This window comes from Abramis brama (genome assembly GCF_963993115.1).
Source record: "Abramis brama genome assembly, chromosome: 1".
Lineage (NCBI taxonomy): Eukaryota > Metazoa > Chordata > Actinopteri > Cypriniformes > Leuciscidae > Abramis > Abramis brama.
This window is the reverse complement of record NC_139963.1, coordinates 71,120,350-71,139,526: the sequence shown is the minus strand read 5'-3', so window position 1 is coordinate 71,139,526 and position 19,177 is coordinate 71,120,350. Positions and strand designations below refer to the sequence as shown.

At 37.7% G+C, this 19,177-nt stretch overlaps 2 protein-coding genes across 3 annotated transcripts in view; both read left to right on the top strand.

The window, feature by feature from the left end:
* Window positions 1-19,177, top strand: part of LOC311094449 (uncharacterized protein) — a 108,173-nt gene that overhangs the window by 78,029 nt on the left and 10,967 nt on the right. The gene's annotated exons all lie outside the window — the stretch shown is intronic.
* Window positions 2,395-18,768, top strand: LOC311094882 (uncharacterized protein). Of its 2 annotated transcripts, XM_084133079.1 has the most exons (3): window positions 2,395-2,514; window positions 3,327-3,528; window positions 13,829-18,768. In XM_084133079.1, exons 2-3 carry the CDS (start codon window positions 3,471-3,473, stop codon window positions 15,148-15,150), a joined length of 1,380 nt encoding a protein of 459 aa, XP_083989205.1. In that variant the 5' UTR covers window positions 2,395-2,514; window positions 3,327-3,470; the 3' UTR covers window positions 15,151-18,768. The 2 variants fall into 2 exon arrangements, with proteins under 2 accessions (XP_083989205.1, XP_083989206.1); XM_084133080.1 differs by lacking the exons at window positions 2,395-2,514; window positions 3,327-3,528 and adding an exon at window positions 5,054-5,118 and having other exon boundaries at window positions 13,829-16,325.

Genomic DNA, 19,177 nt, shown 5'->3' with positions numbered 1-19,177 from the left:
ACTGGTAGTAGGTGTACAGTACAGTTACAACAACAGACATCTGATGGTGTGGAATTTATTTCCAATCTTTCTGCATTTACTCTGCATTCAATTCTAAAAGTGCTAGTATTGGTCATAAGGTGACCATCCTTGCTTCAGAAAGTAAAAGTCCAACCATGTATTGATCAAATATATTGTAATAACTAGCAGTTATTCAGTAAAACGTGTGGACTAACCGGAGCTAAGCTATGCTAATGCGCTTTTAATAGGCTAATTGCTATCGCGACATACGAGCACTCATGTCCCATACACTGCACGACCATGTTCTTCTCCTTTTGTATGACTGGTATGAAAATGGCGTTGTGTTTGTGAATGATATTATAGATGATAATGGTGACTTCTTTGAATATAAAGCTTTCTTAGACAAATATAATTTAAACTGTACGAATAGAGAATACAGCAAGATCTGTAAAGCAATACCTGTACCATTATTACAGTTAATACAAAACACATTGTTATATACAATAGTAAGACCCTTACCAACTTTACCAAATTTAGTCATTAATGATTGTAGTTTAGTTGACTTTAAATGTAATAATAAATATATTAATGATGTTTTGAAATCTAAATTGTTTTTTGATTATAACAGAGGACTGTGTGTACAGGTTCCGAATATGGTTGCATTGTCCATAGAAAAAAACACATTTTAAATTCATCAAATGGCCCATTTCCCCAAAAGTCAAAGAGACTCACTTTAAAATAATTTAGAAGATATATCCGGTTGCTGATTTTCTTAGAAAAAGATTCAAATTTGATGTAGACCCTTGTGTATTTTGTGAGATGGCTGATGAGACTCTGGAACACATGTTCTTCTTTTGCCCCGTGGCCAATAGTTTTTGGTCCGAGTTACATAATTGGCTGTCACTTAAGATTGATAATATCCCTAATCTCACCTTGCCACACATCCTCTTTTATATGGATAATGTAAATTCATCAGTATCAGATTTAGTCAATATGATTATTCTTATGGGTAAATATCACATTCATTGCAGTAAGTGGAGATGCTCTAAGCCTTCCTTTGTTTGGTTTATAAATGATTTTAAATTGTTTTTTACCTCACTGAAAAAGGTAAAATCTACTAAAATCGCAAGGAAAATGTGTAGTGATATATCTAGGAAACTATTGTTGTGATTATTCTCCCCTTGTGTGTGTGTGTGTGCAGCTCCAAATGGAATTTTTTGCCTGTGACTTGTGTATTTCAAAGTAGCTCCCCCTTGTTGTTGTTTTTTTTTGTTGTTTTGTTTTTTTGTTTTCTGCTTGGTTAGTACCTTTTGTATATTGACAACATTTGTATATATGCATGTGTATTCTTTTCCCCTACGAGAGTTTTGTATGTTGTTGTTTTTTGTTAATAAAAAAAAAAAAAAAAAAACATTGACAGCCAAAAAAAAAAAAAAAAAAAAAAAAAGTTATTCTCCTTTTTATTCCAAACACAGAATAAGAACAACACAGGCAAGGCCCCATCCCCAAGTCCCTCCCTTACACATCCAAGAACACCCTAACTAACTTGAACATAAACACGCATAACTTTACTAACACAAAAACCCAACCATCTTGCTTTAATAACGCATAAATCAACTCCCAACGCACAATATCCCATAATGCACCCAGCTGCTAGCGCTGACTGCTGGGTCATTACAATATGATAGGATGCATACCTTCTGTAGCTGGAGAGTTTGGTCATAATAGCACAGACCTACCACCATGGAAGCACTTTGCTTTTCAGATTCAACATTTGCAGTTCCTGTTCTGGTTATCCGAACCATGAATTTCAGTGATGGTTCAATGACCTGTCAAAACCGCATTAGATGGTCATTGTTACATGTGCATCATGGTAGCACACCAGTGGGATAAATATTAAAGTGACTCTGAGAAAAAAAGAGGTTAAAAGTAAAATTAAAGAATTCATAAAGAACAAATGTCAAGAAGTATGGAATAGTGATAAGAAGTAGGAAATTGAAGAAGTGGGAAAAGAAAAGAAGATACAATTATTTCTCACATTCGAATAGGGCACACTAGACTAAATCATTTGTTGTTCAAAATAGGAAAACATAAAACGGGTAAATGTAATTATTGTGATCATGCAGAAACAATTGAACATGTTTTAATAAAATGTATAAAATATGTAAAAGAAAGGTTAGAACTTATGAAGGAAGTAAGAAAATTGGGTGTTGTATTAATATGGAAAGCCTATTGAAAATGCATGCAGAACAAGATAAAATATATAGTGGTTTAAAATAATATAAAATTTAAAATATCCTTTTTTCTTCACTCTATTGTTTAAGTTGTTCATTTCTAAACGCTTATTAGTGCTTCACACTCCAGTCTAGTTGGTGGCGGTAATGCACCGAAAGTTGGTTTGTCAACCGCCATAAAAACTCCACTAGAAGAAGAAGAATGCGTTCGCTACTTTCCCATTGAATAGTTGGCAACACTGTTTCCCTCATTGAGAGTTTCTGCATCGAGTCTTCTGAGGTGAGGAGAGCAGTTCACGGTATTTCTCATATTTACACAACCATAACACACACTTTATACAGTTTGATTAAGCGACAGGCTCATTTCTGTATTGTTTTCATCGATCACAGCGATACTTGTGCGTCTTTTCTGGCGTCTTCCTTCTGAAATAAACATTTAGTGCAGCAGCAGCGAGCATGAGGAGAAAATGTTGAGTTCATTCAGACCTGAGCGATGTTGTGTTCGTTTGTGTGATTGACTCGATGTTTGGAGTGAGAACTGTTACTGAATGTCAAGAGTTAAGGTTTGTGAGGGGAATTGATGGGAAACGATCTCAAGTGTTATACTGATAAGTTACTTTACGTTGAGCCTATAATGAGCAACGTCAGACATTTAAATCAACTCTTAAATGTTAATATTATAAATTAATAGCGCTTTACTATTGGAACAATATTGTTTTGTGAATTATCTTTATTTTTAAACGTTTTATGATCATCATCAGTTTCAGCGCACATAAAATGTAATATTTTAATGATTTAAGTAGGCTACTTCGTGATTGTCATGAAATCTAACTATATTTAGATTCAAATGTACATATTATGCTTCTGTAATTATTTATCTGTAGAGCAGTTTTACAGGCTTTTGTCATGTATCCTGACTAAAATAATGTGTTTCTAACAGCAAACGCTCAGAATAAAGTGAGATGATCTGCTGATGATCCGAATGGCTTGTTGAATGAGTGTTGATAGTCTGAGGCTCATCAATATTAACAGATCTGCTGAAAACACTCTTTATTTCATGACAATAGTTCCTGTTTTTACCTCATTTATTAGATCTCCTGAAAATTCGTCATCAGTGAAGCTCCTCCCACTGCAATTCTCCAATAAATGCTGGAAAACAAGTGAAGACGAGCATCAGAGCATCAGGTAGAGCTGAAATCTGCAAAGACTGAGTTTATTAAAGAGGACAGAGAGAACATGAGTGATCCAGAACCCTGCAGAATGAAACACACTGAAGATCCTGAAGAACAAAGAGGTTGGTGTTTATTATTCATTCATTCATTCATGAGGCTGAAGAACATTCATGTTAGAAACATTCAAGCACTTTATCACATTTAGATTTAAACAGTTACACTATTTATTTATTGTTTATTTGACAGGGACAAATGCAAGGAACATTGCTTTATAAAGAATACAAAGTAGATGCCATGCATACAGGTTTATAGTCATGAGTCATGACTAATTTGCAACCCCTGTCCCTGGTTAGGCTTGTAAAATTAAAACAGAAATTACAGAGTATTGAATTAAAAAATTATAACTATTAAAATACATACAATAAATACATCCTATATATGCAATAAGATATGGGCTTAAATGGATGTAGAAATCACTATAAAACAGAGTCTAGACACATTTAACAATACAAAAACACAAAAGTGTGCTTATTAGGGCTGCACGATTCTTGCTAAAATGTGAATCACGATTCTAATTTTTTCAACCAAAATTTATTGCACTCAAGTACAAAAAAAAAACACAGGACATTCAGTATAATAAAGTGCAGGAGTAACAAAAAAATTGTCTCTACTCTCTTTTCTTTATTTTAGATCCCTTAAAGAGAATAATTTTAAAGCTTTATGTTGTTGAACATAAGAGAACATTAAAATATACAAAAATAACTAAAAATAACTAAATAGAACCTGTGCTTTTTGCTCCAATTGGCACATAACCTTAAAGGTTCTTGGCCAACAACACTAACCTATCAGCATTTTGAGGTTTCAGGGAGGACCGCTGGCATGTTACAATGTTCCCCCCTGTGCTAAAAACCCTTTCTGATGGGGAACTTGTAGCAGTGATACAGAGGTATTTCCTTGCCAGCACAGACAGTATTGGATACTGTCCCTTGTGTTCTTTCCACCAGACTATGGGGTCATCTTCGCTGTCAATGTTTCTTGTGAGCAGATATGAGCCTAGCTCCATGTCAACATCATTCTCTTGAGAAGAAGCATCAGATGGTGCTGCTGCCTCATTGCCCTTTGCTGCTTTAAAAAAACTGCCTAAGGCTTTTTTCTCTTCTTTTCTACGGGGGGGAGCGAAGGCTGGGCGCTGGGGGCAGTTGTGGGGGGACTTCGCTGGAAAAGAGAAAAGATCAAATAAAAGTCTTAATATTCTACACTTGTTAACAAAAGTAACATCTCAGCTGTTAAAAACTATGGTGGGTTAGCTAAATCCAATTTCAATTATTTGCAGCTGTAAACAATGTAGCCCAATGTAAATTTCTTACTCTGAGACAATAAATATCTTGAATCATGTAAAGATATACTTACCATACCAATGCTAGTCATCTCATTCTTTAGTCTGTCCTTGACACTGACTTTGTTGTCCTCGCTGACATAGTCCAGTTTAAATCGTGGCTCCAATACTGTGGCTATGTCGAGCAGCTCCTGAGTGTGTGGATCACTATACTTTTCTTTAAGGTAATGCAGGATTTTTGACTTAATTGATCGTGCAAGATCTGTATCATCTTCTTGCACTGCCATCATTGTCTCAAAGGTGGAGGACCGGCTTGACTGAGGAGACCGTAACATACTGCTCTCCTGACAGAGCATCAGTAAAGTCTGCCAGTGGGGTGAGTGTCTTGTTGATCACTTCAAGGACTTCGATATCCTGCCAGGTTGGTGTCAGGTGTCTTGCCTTCCGGTCAGCGGAGAGAACATGTCCAATAGCAGTTTGCTGTTCAAGGATCCTCTGGACCATAGCTTGCCGGGATCCCCATCTTGTTGGGCACTCTGTTTTAAGCTGGTGTTCAGGCAGGTTGAGCTCCTATTGGGCAATAGCAAGCTCCCTCCTCCGCTTCCAACTATGGCTGAAGTAGGCCACAAGCTTTTTGCAAAGACCCACAGCACGGTCACGGTAGACAGCGGCTTCTCATGTTGAAGTCATTTGTTATAAAATGCACTGTCAAGCTTAAATACGGTTCCATTGTTCGGCTTGACCATAGGTCTGCTGTTGCCGCGAAGTTCTGCATATTTTGCAGTTCTTTCTCGACTGTCATTCGACACTGGGTGTATAGACCTGGCAGTGCAACGGATGAAAAATAGTTGCGAGAGGGCAAAGAGTAGCGCTTGTCTAAAGTCTGTATCATTGCCTTAAATCCCTCGTTTTTAACGGTGTTGATTGGAGCCATGTCTGTAGCTAAATAATAAGTTCTGTCAGGTCCATTAAGTCAAGAACACAGACAATAAAAATAATTAAAGAATTTATATTGAATAGATTGCAAACAGGTTGATGTTCCTGAATTGAATTTGGCGGTATGGCTCTGTTCAGGGAGTCCTCTGACCTTTCATGAGCACCATGAAATAGCAGAGAGTCAGAGGACAGCAGCAGCAGCATTAGGGAACGCTCACACAGTTTAGGACTGTGAGAGCTAAAATATCCCCCCTGTGAACAGAGCAGGCAACATGACATAAAGCAAATACCATGTTATGCATAAGGAGGAGCTGGGGAGGTGGTGGGCAGCAGAAGCGAGCAGCAAGTATGTATGAGCAACTGAAAGTGCTTTAAATAGGGCGCCTTGTTTGAGCTTTGGCCATTGAGCAGCGAGGGGAGTTAACGAGCTAATGCAGCTCAGCTGGAGCAGATCAGCTGACGGGACAGTGTTGTTAGCAAACAGCATTAGCAGCGTCTTGACTACCTGGCCTGCCAGAACTGACGCTGACGCTCAATTTCTGTCAGGTCCATTAAGTCAAGAACACAGACAATAAAAATAATTAAAGAATTTATATTGAATAGATTGCAAAACAGGTTGATGTTCCTGAATTGAATTTGGCGGTATGGCTCTGTTCAGGGAGTCCTCTGACCTTTCATGAGCACCATGAAATAGCAGAGAGTCAGAGGACAGCAGCATTAGGGGACACTCACACAGTTTAGGACTGTGAGAGCTAAAATATCCCCCCAAACAAAACCACACCTGGCAATCCTCTGAGATACAGAGGATGATTTTATTTTAACAATTTATATGCTTAGTAATCTACAAATATACACGGATAATTTGCAATATGTTATAATCAGATGAGTCCTGACCACCCATGAGTTAGCAGAATCAGGGGACAGCAGCAGCAGTATGTTCTGATCAGATGAGTCCCCTGACCATTCATGAATTAGCAGAGTCAGGGGACAGCGCAGTATGAGGAGATAGCAGCCGCATATAGGGACAGTATTATCAGCATGAGGGGATGCAGCAGCAGCATAAGGGCTCTCACATTATTTTGACTAGATGAGCTATTCCCCCCAAAACAGAAATTGAGTGTCTCGAACGGTGTCGTCTGAGCCACCCTAATTTAGCAATTATATTATGGTAAAAATTATTAATTAATTACTGAAATGACTATTCAAGACCACAATAGCTAAAACATGCTGTTACCTAGAATTATCTGTCTTTGAACTGTTTTGACAGTCTACAGTGTAAGCGCTATGAAGAGATGACTAAGCCACCTTCTGAGAAACAAGCTAGATGAAGGAATTAAACGGCTTTTTACCAGCGTACAGATCAGCAGAAGCGAGCAGCAAGTATGTATGAGCAACTGAAAGTGCTTTAAATAGGGCGCCTTGTTTGAGCTTTGGCCATTGAGCAGCGAGGGGAGTTAACGAGCTAATGCAGCTCAGCTGGAGCAGATCAGCTGACGGGACAGTGTTGTTAGCAAACAGCATTAGCAGCGTCTTGACTAACTGGCCTGCCAGAACTGACGCTGACGCTCAATTGATGGCGTTTGTTATATCTTTGTGCCGCTGGGAACTTGGAGGGTATGGCGATGCTCCGTACAACGTCTGAGTTATGGAATTTTGCGTGGTCTGGTGGCTGGTATTTTGTGGTGTGGCTCCCTTGTCTCTCATGGCTAACTCATACTGTATTTTGTGGTGACGTTTGAGGTGATTGTATAGATTAGTCGTGTTACCTTGCGGTGCTGCGATGATGCAAAATCAGGTTTAAACCCGAAAAAGCTCCACACGGTGGAATGTGCTCCTTTTTTCTGTACCAATGTTGTTACATCCTCACTCTCACCGTCGCCACCAGGATTTTCCACACTGGGGTTCATTTTTACCTCTTACCGCTACAAATCCACCAAGTAAACTGACTCCGTTTAGGTCTGCCGCCTTGTTACACGTCAGTAACAGCGGAACGTGGCCAATGAGGGAGAGGAGAGAAGTGGTTGAGATTTATGATTGATTGGTTAGTGTTTTGTTATTGTGTGAGTGTGACCAATAACGCGTGAACGCTGCATGATCTGAATGCAGGGAAATACATGGAAGTGAATCGCCATCATTAAGAAATGAGATCGCATTTATGTTTGAATCGAGATCGTGATTTTTTTTTTTTTTTTTTTGATTAATCGTGCAGCCTTAGTGCATATGTCTGTGCATGCTAACATGATATGCAACTTTATGTTTGTGTTGTATCCTGTACGGTCAGTGTTCACATAATTGTTTCAGTTTCAGCCATTGCTTTAAATGTGTATTAAAAACCTTGAGTTCTGTCAATGTTTTAATTTCTGATGGTAAGGCGTTCCACAATTTTATGCCTCTTACTGAAAATGATGTCTGACCAAATGTTGTTCTACGTTTTGCGGCTATACAGTTTCCACTTACTGTGCCTCTAGTTCTTATTCCGCTCTTTTGTTTCACTACTAGTTGACAGAATATTTCTGGTGCAAGGTTGTTCACACAGTTAAAAAGTAATTGTCCAAAAATTTACAAAATTGTCAAAACTCAAAAACTCTGCTGTGCTGCCTTAATGGGTATATATTGTCTTATTAATCAGGAGCAGTTTAAATTTGTCTTGACAGTTCTGCACAGTCTCTTTACATGACTATCAAACTTAAGATGAGAATCTAAAGTAAACCCTAGAAATTTTAATTCATGTACCTCATCTATCTCCTTCTCATCAATCTTTATTCTAAAATTTTAATTGACCTTTCTTTTTATTGAGAAGCACATAGAGACTGTCTTATCATAGTTCAGGGTCAGATGATTATTTCGGAGCCACTGTGATACACCATCCAGTTCTTTTGAAAGCATCTCAGCTGCAATCTGAGGGTTTTTTGCTGAGACATATGTAATTGTGTCATCTGCATACATTTGGCATTTAACCCTTTTTCCAACTGTCTGGAAGATCATTTATATATAAGCTAAAAAGTAAAGGGCCTAAAATTGAACCTTGTGGAATTCCGATTCGACAAGTTTGAATCGATGACTGGGTGGTATTTATTTTAACACATTGCAGATCATTCTAGATATGATCTAAACCAAGTTATTGCATCATGTGACAAGTTACAATTTTCTAATTTATTTTAAAGAATTTCGTGGTTCACAGTATCAAAGGCTTTTTTCAAGTCCAGAAATACTGCTCCCACTACATTACCTTCATCTAATGACTGTTTTATCATTTCAGTGAGGTAACAGTTTGCCAACTCTGTTGAGTACCGTGGTCTAAACCCAAATTGTTTGGCGTGTAGAAGATGATTACTTTCAAGATAATCAACAAGTTGTTTGGCAACTGTTTTTTCAAGAACCTTTGAGAGTGCAGGTAAAATTGAAATCGGTCTATAATTCGAGACCTGGTCAGATGCTCCAGACTTAAAGACTGGAGTTATAATAGCCGTTTTCCATTGCTGAGGGAATTCCTTTGCTCTTATGGATACATTAACTACATGTGTAACTGGCATTAAGAGGAGAGAACTGTGCTTTTTTATAAAAGCTGTATCCAAGCCAAAGTTATCCTTGGCTTTAGATTGCCGTAACTGTCTAAAAACTTCAGCAGTTTCACTCTGGTCTACCTCTTATATACAAAAAGATGTTGTTTGGTCTCTCAGTAAGTATTTTAATTGTACTGGTTGAAAATTGTCAGCCAATTCCTCAGCTGATTGGATGAAGAATATATTAAATTGGTTTGCAATTTCAGTCCTTTCATTACTGACGATTCCATCTGTATTTAATTCCGTTATTCATTTTTGTTGTTTAGGCACTCGATTATTTGAAACTATGAAACGGTACAGAATGTTCTGGGTTTTCTTCAACAAATGGTCAGTAAAGGGAGGTTTGAGACATTTTTATATTGATTGTCAACATCAGATCAAGCTAAATACTATTTTAACTTTTATTTTACATTTATATCTGGTTCCCAATTTGCAACAACGTTACCAGAATTTTAGTCATTTTCAATATAGATTACTAAATAGTTTTTTTTTTAGGAATAATCAGTAAACACTAAGTTACTGGTGAAGTTGTATTTGTCAAATATCATACAAGTTATTCATAATTATAGATTTTCTTCTTCTTATAATAACCTTGGTAACAGGGTTGATGAATGTGATCAACGTAGGGGTGTGCGATATTGACACAAATATATCTCAATATCTCTAAATATCTAAAAATATATCTAAAAATATCAATAAATATATTCAATAAAGATATCTCAATATTTTTGGGGATTTTGCCGATAACGATAATCAGATTGGTAAAATATTGCTCTCAGGAAAAAAAAAAAAAGTATGTAAACTAGGGCTGCATCTAACGATTATTTTTGTTGTCGATTAATCTATCGATTATTTCTTCGATTAGTCGACTAATCTAACAGTTTTTTTTTTTTTTTTTTTTTTTTTGGATTAATCTAATGATTATTTTTGGGATTAGCTGATTTATCCATTGGCAAACTTTCCAATAAATAAGTACAACAATATATCAGCTGTATTTTGAAGAGGGTAGTGCATCTGTATATTATTTTAACATGAAATCTATGAATGATGACAAAAAAATGTATTTCAGAAAGGGTATTTGTCATTTTATTATGAAATAATAACAGGAAGCATTTTAAACTTTATTTTTAACTAATGGTACTATTTCATAAAATGTAAGATACAGATACATTCCTAAAAGCTGACATCTCAGTTCATCGCAATCTCACAAATCTCTGTTATTATCAATGAAACTGGCTGCTCAATGAATCTTTCATAATATCTACACTGTTTGCTATAATCAGATGATTTGCCAGTATGCAGAATTCAGCACTGAACAAAAAGTCCATTTTGAGCGGTGAGGGGATTCTATCTTAAATGCATCTGATTGGCGTTCAAGAAATCAACACATATGTCTGTGATTGGCTATTGTTCAACGCTGCAAACATGTTATAAATAGATAGAAACTCTGGCCTGTAAATCATTTCTATTTTGTTTTAGTTGTTCTTGTTGCTTTGGTGCAACAGATGAATGATCATTTATTCATTTTTAGATGTTCAATTTATAGATAATTCTATTTTGCGGGAGTCCCACTTATCGAAAAAAGCTTCTTTTTTTTTTTTCTGTGATGCAAAGATAAATTTTAGCATAACAATTATTATTATTAGGCCTATTATTATTATTATTATTATTATTATTATTATTATCAATGTTGAAATCAGTTGTGGTGCTTAATATTTTTGGGGAAACTGTGATAGTTTTTTAAAGGATTCTTTGAACAGAAAGGTCATATTCATATAGATTTTTTTAAATAGATTTTTTTTAAACTTGCCTAAACAATGTTAAAGTTTTACTGTCAATTTTTATAAATTTAATGCTTCCTTGCTGAATGAAAGTATTAATTTGTTTTGAAAAACTACTGACCCCAAAATTTTGAATGGAAGTTTGTTTCATTACTACATTTAGGCTACATTACATTTATTAATTTAGCATACACTTTATTGACTTAGAAATTAAGAAAATGGTGCAATTTATGTTATATGAATAAATATAATATTATGTTTCAATATGTGTAGGCTATGTCACGATATGTATCTTCAGGTTCTTATACCTCAGTGATGTCCGCAGATCTTATGGTAACAAAATAAAAATGAAACTAAGATTATTTCCTGTATGATAAAAAAAAACAAAAAAAACATTTATTTTGTGTTAACTTACATGATCCTAATGGTGTTGCCTACCGTACCTCTATGAACAGTGCTAATTCAGGTTAAGTAGCCTATACACTGTGACAAGAGCCAAAAATAAATTAATTATAATAATAATGATGATGATGACGCATGCAAAACAGAGAGAAAAGACTACCATAATATAATAATTATTCATGGTTTGCTACAATTACATGATTTCTGGTGTGATAGCCTATATTGGTAGCCTGGCTAATGCGTGGTCTGGGAACCACATGTTCATTTTCTCGTATTTGAGGCGTAGTTTACAAATGCCCAGAGCCGTTTATTTGGCGCTACGAATGTCTATCAAATGCGCCTGTACGTAGCTCATAGCCAATCGTTTCAGTTATACCAGATGAAGTATGTAGAGCGACAGAAATTCGATGAGGAAGACGACGTTGGGTCAGAGATTTATGTGTACATGATGGCGTTCAGCTATCACTATCTAAGGCTGCACTGAAAGGTAACTCGTTATGTTGGATCCATAGATATAAACAAACTGCTTCAGTGTGTCGTATAGACGTCGTCATCGTCTTGATGCTCCCCGTTCTGTGATTGGTTCCCATTGTTGAGGGGAAAATCTCGTCCATGGTGAATAAAATCGCGCTGTCAGCAAGGCAGCATGGGGAAACCCAGGCTACTTTATTGGGGATTTTGACCGTGATCCCATGCAATTAGCACAACATTAGAACTGCATCCCATGCAATTAGGCCTACTATACTATATTTCTATAACCATTTGCGTTCGTGATTTTCACCGCTAATCCACTTAAATCATAACATTAATCGTGTAGGTCAATCACAATCCCTCACAGAATGTCCCCACCTCTGGTGACACGCAGCGATCTGATATCTCATTGTTTGCGGTTACCATGGCGTCTCAGAACGTTGGAGTATCGGCGAGCCTGTCAGGGATGAGTTCCCTAATGAATATTCATGAGTCTTCCCCTACCACCCTGCTAAAAAAAAAAAGCCATCAGATCTATGTTCCCGCACTCTGTTGCGTTGGGTCCCGCGGGAGTGCAGGTCTCTAGTCTACATGTGCATACACAACTTTTAAAAACTGGCAAATGCACTGAAAGCTTCGTTGACAGATTTAAGTTGAAGTGTAATTAAAGTCCATTTTATTGTCGCCGTATGGGGCATAGTTTGCATAGTAAACAAAGCACCTTTCTGTTCGGCCGTAGTTTAAAGTATTCCCATACTTTGGATGATCGTGGTCTGTCATTTTCAGCATGAGAGGGAGCAGAAGCTGCCATTACTCGATATTTAAATGAAAATAATGATTGACGTCTCGACGCATTTCATGTGTGTTGACGTATTTTCATAGTCCACGTAATCGATGACGTCGACGCGTCGTTGCGGCCCTAATGTAAAAAAATTATTCTACTGTAAACAAAGTCTACGATTTAAAGACTAAAAGGTTAACTAGCCTTTATAATATAAAAGTCACTCGAACAGAGGAAACAGGCTTTCAGCAGCTTGAACATTTTTTGCCATTAAATGCGTTTCTTTGGATCTACATGCCTTTCAAGGTGTGTGATAAAAACACCAGCCTGTCCACAGCATCTGGCTTGAGAGCTGCACGGTGACGTTACAAGTCAAGTCATCCTCATTTATATAGCGCTTTTAACAATGTAGATTGTTTCAAAGCAGCTTTACAGAGATAAACGTATAATTTAAGGTAACAGAGAATGTTTTGGCTTTATAGCGGTTCTTTAATAAAGTTATTTTCCAGTTAAAGTTAGTTTTGATCGATTCGCTTCCGTCGCAACGATCATTTGTTATTAAATTAGGGGCCGCTAAGACGACACCATTCTCTCTACACAGACTTTAAACCCGAACCTGTGAGAAACGCTGATGGCGTTCACATGCGCATTCAGAATTGGCTCTATAGTTATGTGCGTTTGAATATATGTGCGCAGGTTTGTAATTCCCTACAAACCAAGCCTAAACAAAGTACTGGTCTTTCCTTTATTTTTTCCTTTATTTTATTATGTCACTTCGGGGTAGGTACACGAAATGAATTTTCCCAACAACGCTTTATCTGTAGAGTGGTAAAGGGATCCTCCATAGGGAGAGACTAGTTGGCACTTCAGCACTGCGTTGTCATCGGGTCCTATCAAAACCATTCAGATTGCTCCTAAAAAAGACAACATGCGTTTTTCGGCAATATACGGCTTTATTGCGGTTATTGTCATGCTTTCCGTCAGTAAATGACAGCTGCTTTCTGGCAGAGCGGGAAGGAAGGATTTGCACAGAGAGATACAAAGCGCGACCGGTTTCTGATTGCATAAAATAATAAAAGAAATGAACAAGTTCATGGCGAATGAAGTGGTAATGAATGAAATGAAATTTAATATTTTTTTCTTTCATGTCAGACCCCATGGAAGAGAGCGAGGAGAGTGAAGAACTGAGTGAAGTGAAGGAGGAGAGTGAAGAACTGAGTGAAGTGAAGGAGGAGAGTGAAGAACTGAGTGAAGTGAAGGAGGAGAGTGAAGAACTGAGTGAAGTGAAGGAGGAGAGTGAAGAACTGAGTGAAGTGAAGGAGGAGAGTGAAGAACTGAGTGAAGTGGAGGAGGAACATCATGTCCAACCTGGAGGAAAACCTTTGAGTCGCTCAAAGACTAAAAAGACATTTTTAAAGAAAAGAAGAGCCAAGAAATCTTTCACCTGCACTCAGTGTGGAAACAGTTTCACAAGCAAATGTAGTCTTGAGCGTCACATGAGGATCCACACAGGAGAGAAGCCGTTCACATGTGATCAGTGTGGAAAGAGATTCTTATGCAAAGGTAATCTTAAGAGTCACATGAGGATCCACACCGGAGAGAAGCCGTTCTCATGTGATCAATGCAGCAAAACATTTCTTGGGTCATCAGACCTGAAGAGACACCTGACAGTTCATACGAAGGAGAGGCCACATTCATGTTCTGTGTGTGGAAAGAGTTTTTCACTGCTGCCTAATTTACACACACATCAGAAAATACACACTGGTGTGAGAGAGTACATGTGCTTTGAGTGTGAGAAGACTTTTACTACAGCGAACTGTTTAAAACTGCACCAGAGAATTCACACTGGAGAAAAACCTTACAAGTGTTCACACTGTGATAAGAGATTCAATCAGTCAGCAAATCTAAGATCACATGAGATGATCCACACTGGAGAGAAGCCACATGTATGCCATCAGTGTGGAAACAATTTCACATTCAAACATACTCTTGATGTTCACATGACAGTTCACATCGGAGAAAAGCCGTTTAAGTGTGATCAATGTGGCAAAACATTTCTTAGGTCATCAGACCTGAAGAGACACCTGAGAGTTCACACTGGAGAGAAGCCGCATTCATGTTCTGTGTGTGGAAAGAGTTTTTCACTGTTGCAATATTTACATAGACATGAGAAAATTCACACTGGTGTGAGAGAGTACATGTGCTTCGAGTGTGAGAAGACTTTTACTACAGCGGACGGTTTAAAACTGCACCAGAGAATTCACACTGGAGAGAAACCTTACAAGTGTTCACACTGTGACAAGAGATTCAGTCAGTCATCAAATCTGAGATCACATGAGTGGATCCACACTGGAGAGAAGCCGCACACGTGTGATCAGTGCGGAAAGAGTTTCTCTTTTAAAAGTGACCTGAAGCTACACCTGAAGATCCATACAGTGGAGAAACCACATCACCTCAGTCTGAAATCACAGTAGCTCATCTTTATGTGCTGAGAAACATGTTTTTTCTAAGTTAGTTTCCCAACAGCCACGATGAGCGACAGGACTTTTTCACATTAACACGAATGTTCGGCACCAAATTCACATGAGATTTGTCTGTTCAGACCAATGCAAAAAACGTCAGTAAATGCAGTGTCAATCTCTGACAGTAGGTGGCGCTCATGGAAAAACGGAAAAACAACAGCGCTGCGCAACTTTCAGGACGTTTCTCAATATGCGTTCTTGTCTGTACTTGTGTTCTTGTGGACTTGTGAAACGTCATCAGTCGCTGCCCAAGTACTGTCCCAATACACAAGTTTGCATTTTGGCAAGAACGGTTAAAAAACCCGGAAGTGTTCTTGACACGCCCATTTTACCGAGGATGCATCGGTTGGTAACTTGTGTGAACTTGATGGCAGGAATATCCCAGCATTAATTTCGGCATTTGAGGAAAGGGAGGCAGGCGTTTTTCTACAATTTCCTACGCTATTTCATCACTAAATTTACTTCTGAGAACATTTGATGCGAGAAATCAACTGTGTGGATTTCAAATATTGGCATTTTCACGAAAATTTATGGCGAATCGAAAATGTGCTCAAACGTTTTCGGAAGTGAGAATCTCCATAAGCGTTGCTTTATTGTTATGAATATACATTACATTGTAGTGTACAGTTGTAGAGTAATCCCTTGAGCTGAGGGTAGGCTTGGGGCGATAAAGCCGGGCTGTTAGCGTCAATAATTCTCGTTATGTTTGGGTACTGCAGACGGCGTCTGTGCGAGGGTATTATTGCGCAATACCAGCAAGAACACATCGTCTCAAACTGTCAGCAGCGTTCTGTGTGCTCGTCACCTTGTGAGTTCATTCTTCCAAGAACAACTAGCAAGAGCGTTCTCCCCAAGAACATAAGTCCGTTCTTTGCAGGGCTCCAGACTAACTTTTCCACTGGTTGCACTGGTGCTACCAACTTTCTCAGTTGGTCGCACCAGCACATGATTTGGTCGCACCAAATTGTTTGTTTTTTTTACAACATGGAATAAATCAATGCATGCTGATGAATAGTTGTCCTAATCTGCGTACCCTAGTTTTACACTGATGTAAAAAGACTGACAGTGACACAATACCTCATGTTGGCAAAATGTTTTAATCTTTTAAATGAAAACCATTAAAAATAACTATCAAAAAAACACAACGTATGTTTTTTAATGTTTGATTGTATTTTATTTAGTACTGTCAATCGATTAAAACAATTAACTAGCCTATTCACGATTAATCACACTTAACATTAAAGTTTTTAATATATTTTTATATTGTAATAATTACACATTTAATCTCCAAATTAATGTAGAAACAACATAAAGTATATTTTAAATATTTGATCTATTAGGTAGGAAATATACATAAATTGAATAAAGTTATCAAACACCTCTCAGTATTCACTGTAATTTTCTCTGACTTTTTTCTTTGATTTGATTTTTTTACATTAATGTATCACAGAAGCAGGTTTATTAGGCTACTGTCGCTTTAAGATCTGATGCATACAATGGGGATCTGGATCTGACAAGCATGCATCCGATGTTGTCACAACTCTTTGCGTTCATTTAACACTTTTTTAACTAATTTAATACTGTGCTTACAAGGATACTCGACAAAGTGAACATTTTGGCATACTTTTGTGTGTTTTTGCCCGTTCAAGCGTGAAAGAGAAAGCGGCATTCTGTGCGCATGAGTCCTGTGTGTGTGTGTGTTGTGTGTATCACACAGAGAGGAGATTTACAGACAGCGCGCCGCCAGTACAGATTTAAGTTCTTATTTTTGCGTTTTGCTTGAATTGTTTCTTAGCACTTGAATGAATGATAGCGTGATAAAAACTATAGAGCAGCCAATGGATGAAAGAAAAAATCTGATGCTGAATTATTGCGTTAAATATTTTAAACGCGTTTAACTGAAAAAATTAATCGCATGCGTTAACGTGTTAATTTTGACAGCCCTAATTTTTGTATAATCAAACATAATAAACATAATATGTATTTGTCATATTCATTTGCTCACTTGGTTCCTCCCTGTCCGCACCTGTGCTCTCGAGAGCTCTCGTCATCAGTTGTGTCTGAGGATGCTGGCGCGTTGGCTTGTAATTCCTGAATTCCTGTACGTTCGTTAATAAATAAACTGCAAGTGTCTTGCGCAAGAACATTGTAGCCGGAGCTACTTCTTTCCGTTAATGTCTATGGCGAGTCACGCAGGCACTGAGCTCCGCAGCCGGGATAAAATAGTCAGAATATAAACACTTATTATAGGCGTACCGTAGTGATTTTGAACATAAGTTATGCAACGGCGTTCTGTTGCGCATGCGTGAATTTAACTGATTAGTACATGACCATGCACTCGCACAAATGCGACCACATAAAATTTTAACTCGCACATTCTCAAAAAATGGTCGCATATGCGACCATTTTGGTCGCAGTCTGGAACCCTGCTTTGCATTCTTGGTTTTGAGAAACAAGGTCTGTTTCTGACTCCCGCTTGTCATACTTGCTACACACTGCAATTTTTGGCATTTCTATAAGATTATAAATCACACTGTACGATATGTATCTAACAAACTTGATGCAATTCTTATGATGTAACGAGTACATTAGGATTTATGGGAAGTAGATGAGTAGAACAGTAGAACTGTTCCCAGTTCCGGCTGACCTAATCTATGCAGCCTAACATTGAATTATTGAAGTCTATAATGTGTTATGTGTATGCTAGGTCAAAAAGATGTGTCCTTAATCTAGCTTTGAACTGACAAGAGTGTGTCTGCATCCCGGACAATGGTAGGAAGACTGTTCCAAAGTTTTGGTGCTAAATAGGAAAAGGATCTACTGCCAGCAGTCGATTTTGATATTCTAGGTATTATCAGCTGGCCGGAATTTTGAGATCGCAATAGACGTGAAGGACTATAAGGCGTTAAGAGCTCGCTCAAGTACTGCGGAGCTAAACCATTTAGTGCTTTTCAAGTAATCAGCAATATGTTAAAATTTATACAATGTTTAATAGGGAGCCAATGCAGTGTTGACAGAACAGGGCTAATATGGTCATACTTCCTGGTTCGGGTAAGAACTCGAGCTGCTGCGTTTTGGACCAGCTGTAGTTTGTTTATTAAGCGTGCAGGGCAACCACCCAGTAGAGCATTACAATAATCTAGCCTTGAGGTCATGAACGCATTAACTAATTGTTCTGCATTTGTCAATGAGAGCATATGGCGTAATTTAGATATATTTTTAAGATGGAAAAATGTGGTTTTACAGATACTAGACACGTGACTTTCAAATGAAAGATTGTTACAATATTTCCTCCTGTGCTGAAAGCCCTCTCAGAAGGGCTGTTTGAGGCAGGGATGCATAGGTACTTTTTTGCTAGTTTCCCAAGTCTTGGAAAATGTATTTCTTGTGTTTACGTCACTGTCCACCTCTGGTATCATTAACCCCCTGGGGTCGGCGGTATCGACTGGTAGTCAACTCAAAATACTCTGTTGACTTTGATCTTTGAAGTTTCATACATCAATCGATCCTGTTAAGTGTGTATTTTTTTGTGTATACTCACAATAAAAACAAAGTGTTGTGCTTTTTGCCAAATAAAGAAAAATAAACATGATGCGAGTTCTGCTTTCTCTCTGTCAGTGAATTCCATTCTGAAACGCTTCCGAAAATGAACCATAACTCAGCGAATACTCAGTCAAACAGGCATACAGACACACAGGCATGAAGCTTGAATTCTCTTCTTTTAAATGAAGTAATTTATATAAAAAATATATATATTCTCAGTTTATGTTATATGTATGAAGAGAGAGAGATGTCAGTTGTTCTCATCTCATTAAGTTTTAATGTGACCCCACCCACGGAGAGCGTGCCCTATTCAAACACGCATGATCTGAGGCAAACCTGTGAAACGCCCACATCAGCTGGATAACACACACCGCGAGTTCACTTTCAGACTCATGTACTTTACGACGCTGTGAGGAATAATACTATCTTAATAATA

Coding starts and splice junctions, on each gene's coding strand:
- LOC311094882 (XM_084133079.1), top strand. CDS start 3,471: ATGAGTGATCCAGAACCCTGCAGAATGAAACACACTGAAGATCCTGAA. Junction 3,529..13,828: donor AGATCCTGAAGAACAAAGAG/GTTGGTGTTTAT, acceptor CTTTCATGTCAG/ACCCCATGGAAGAGAGCGAG.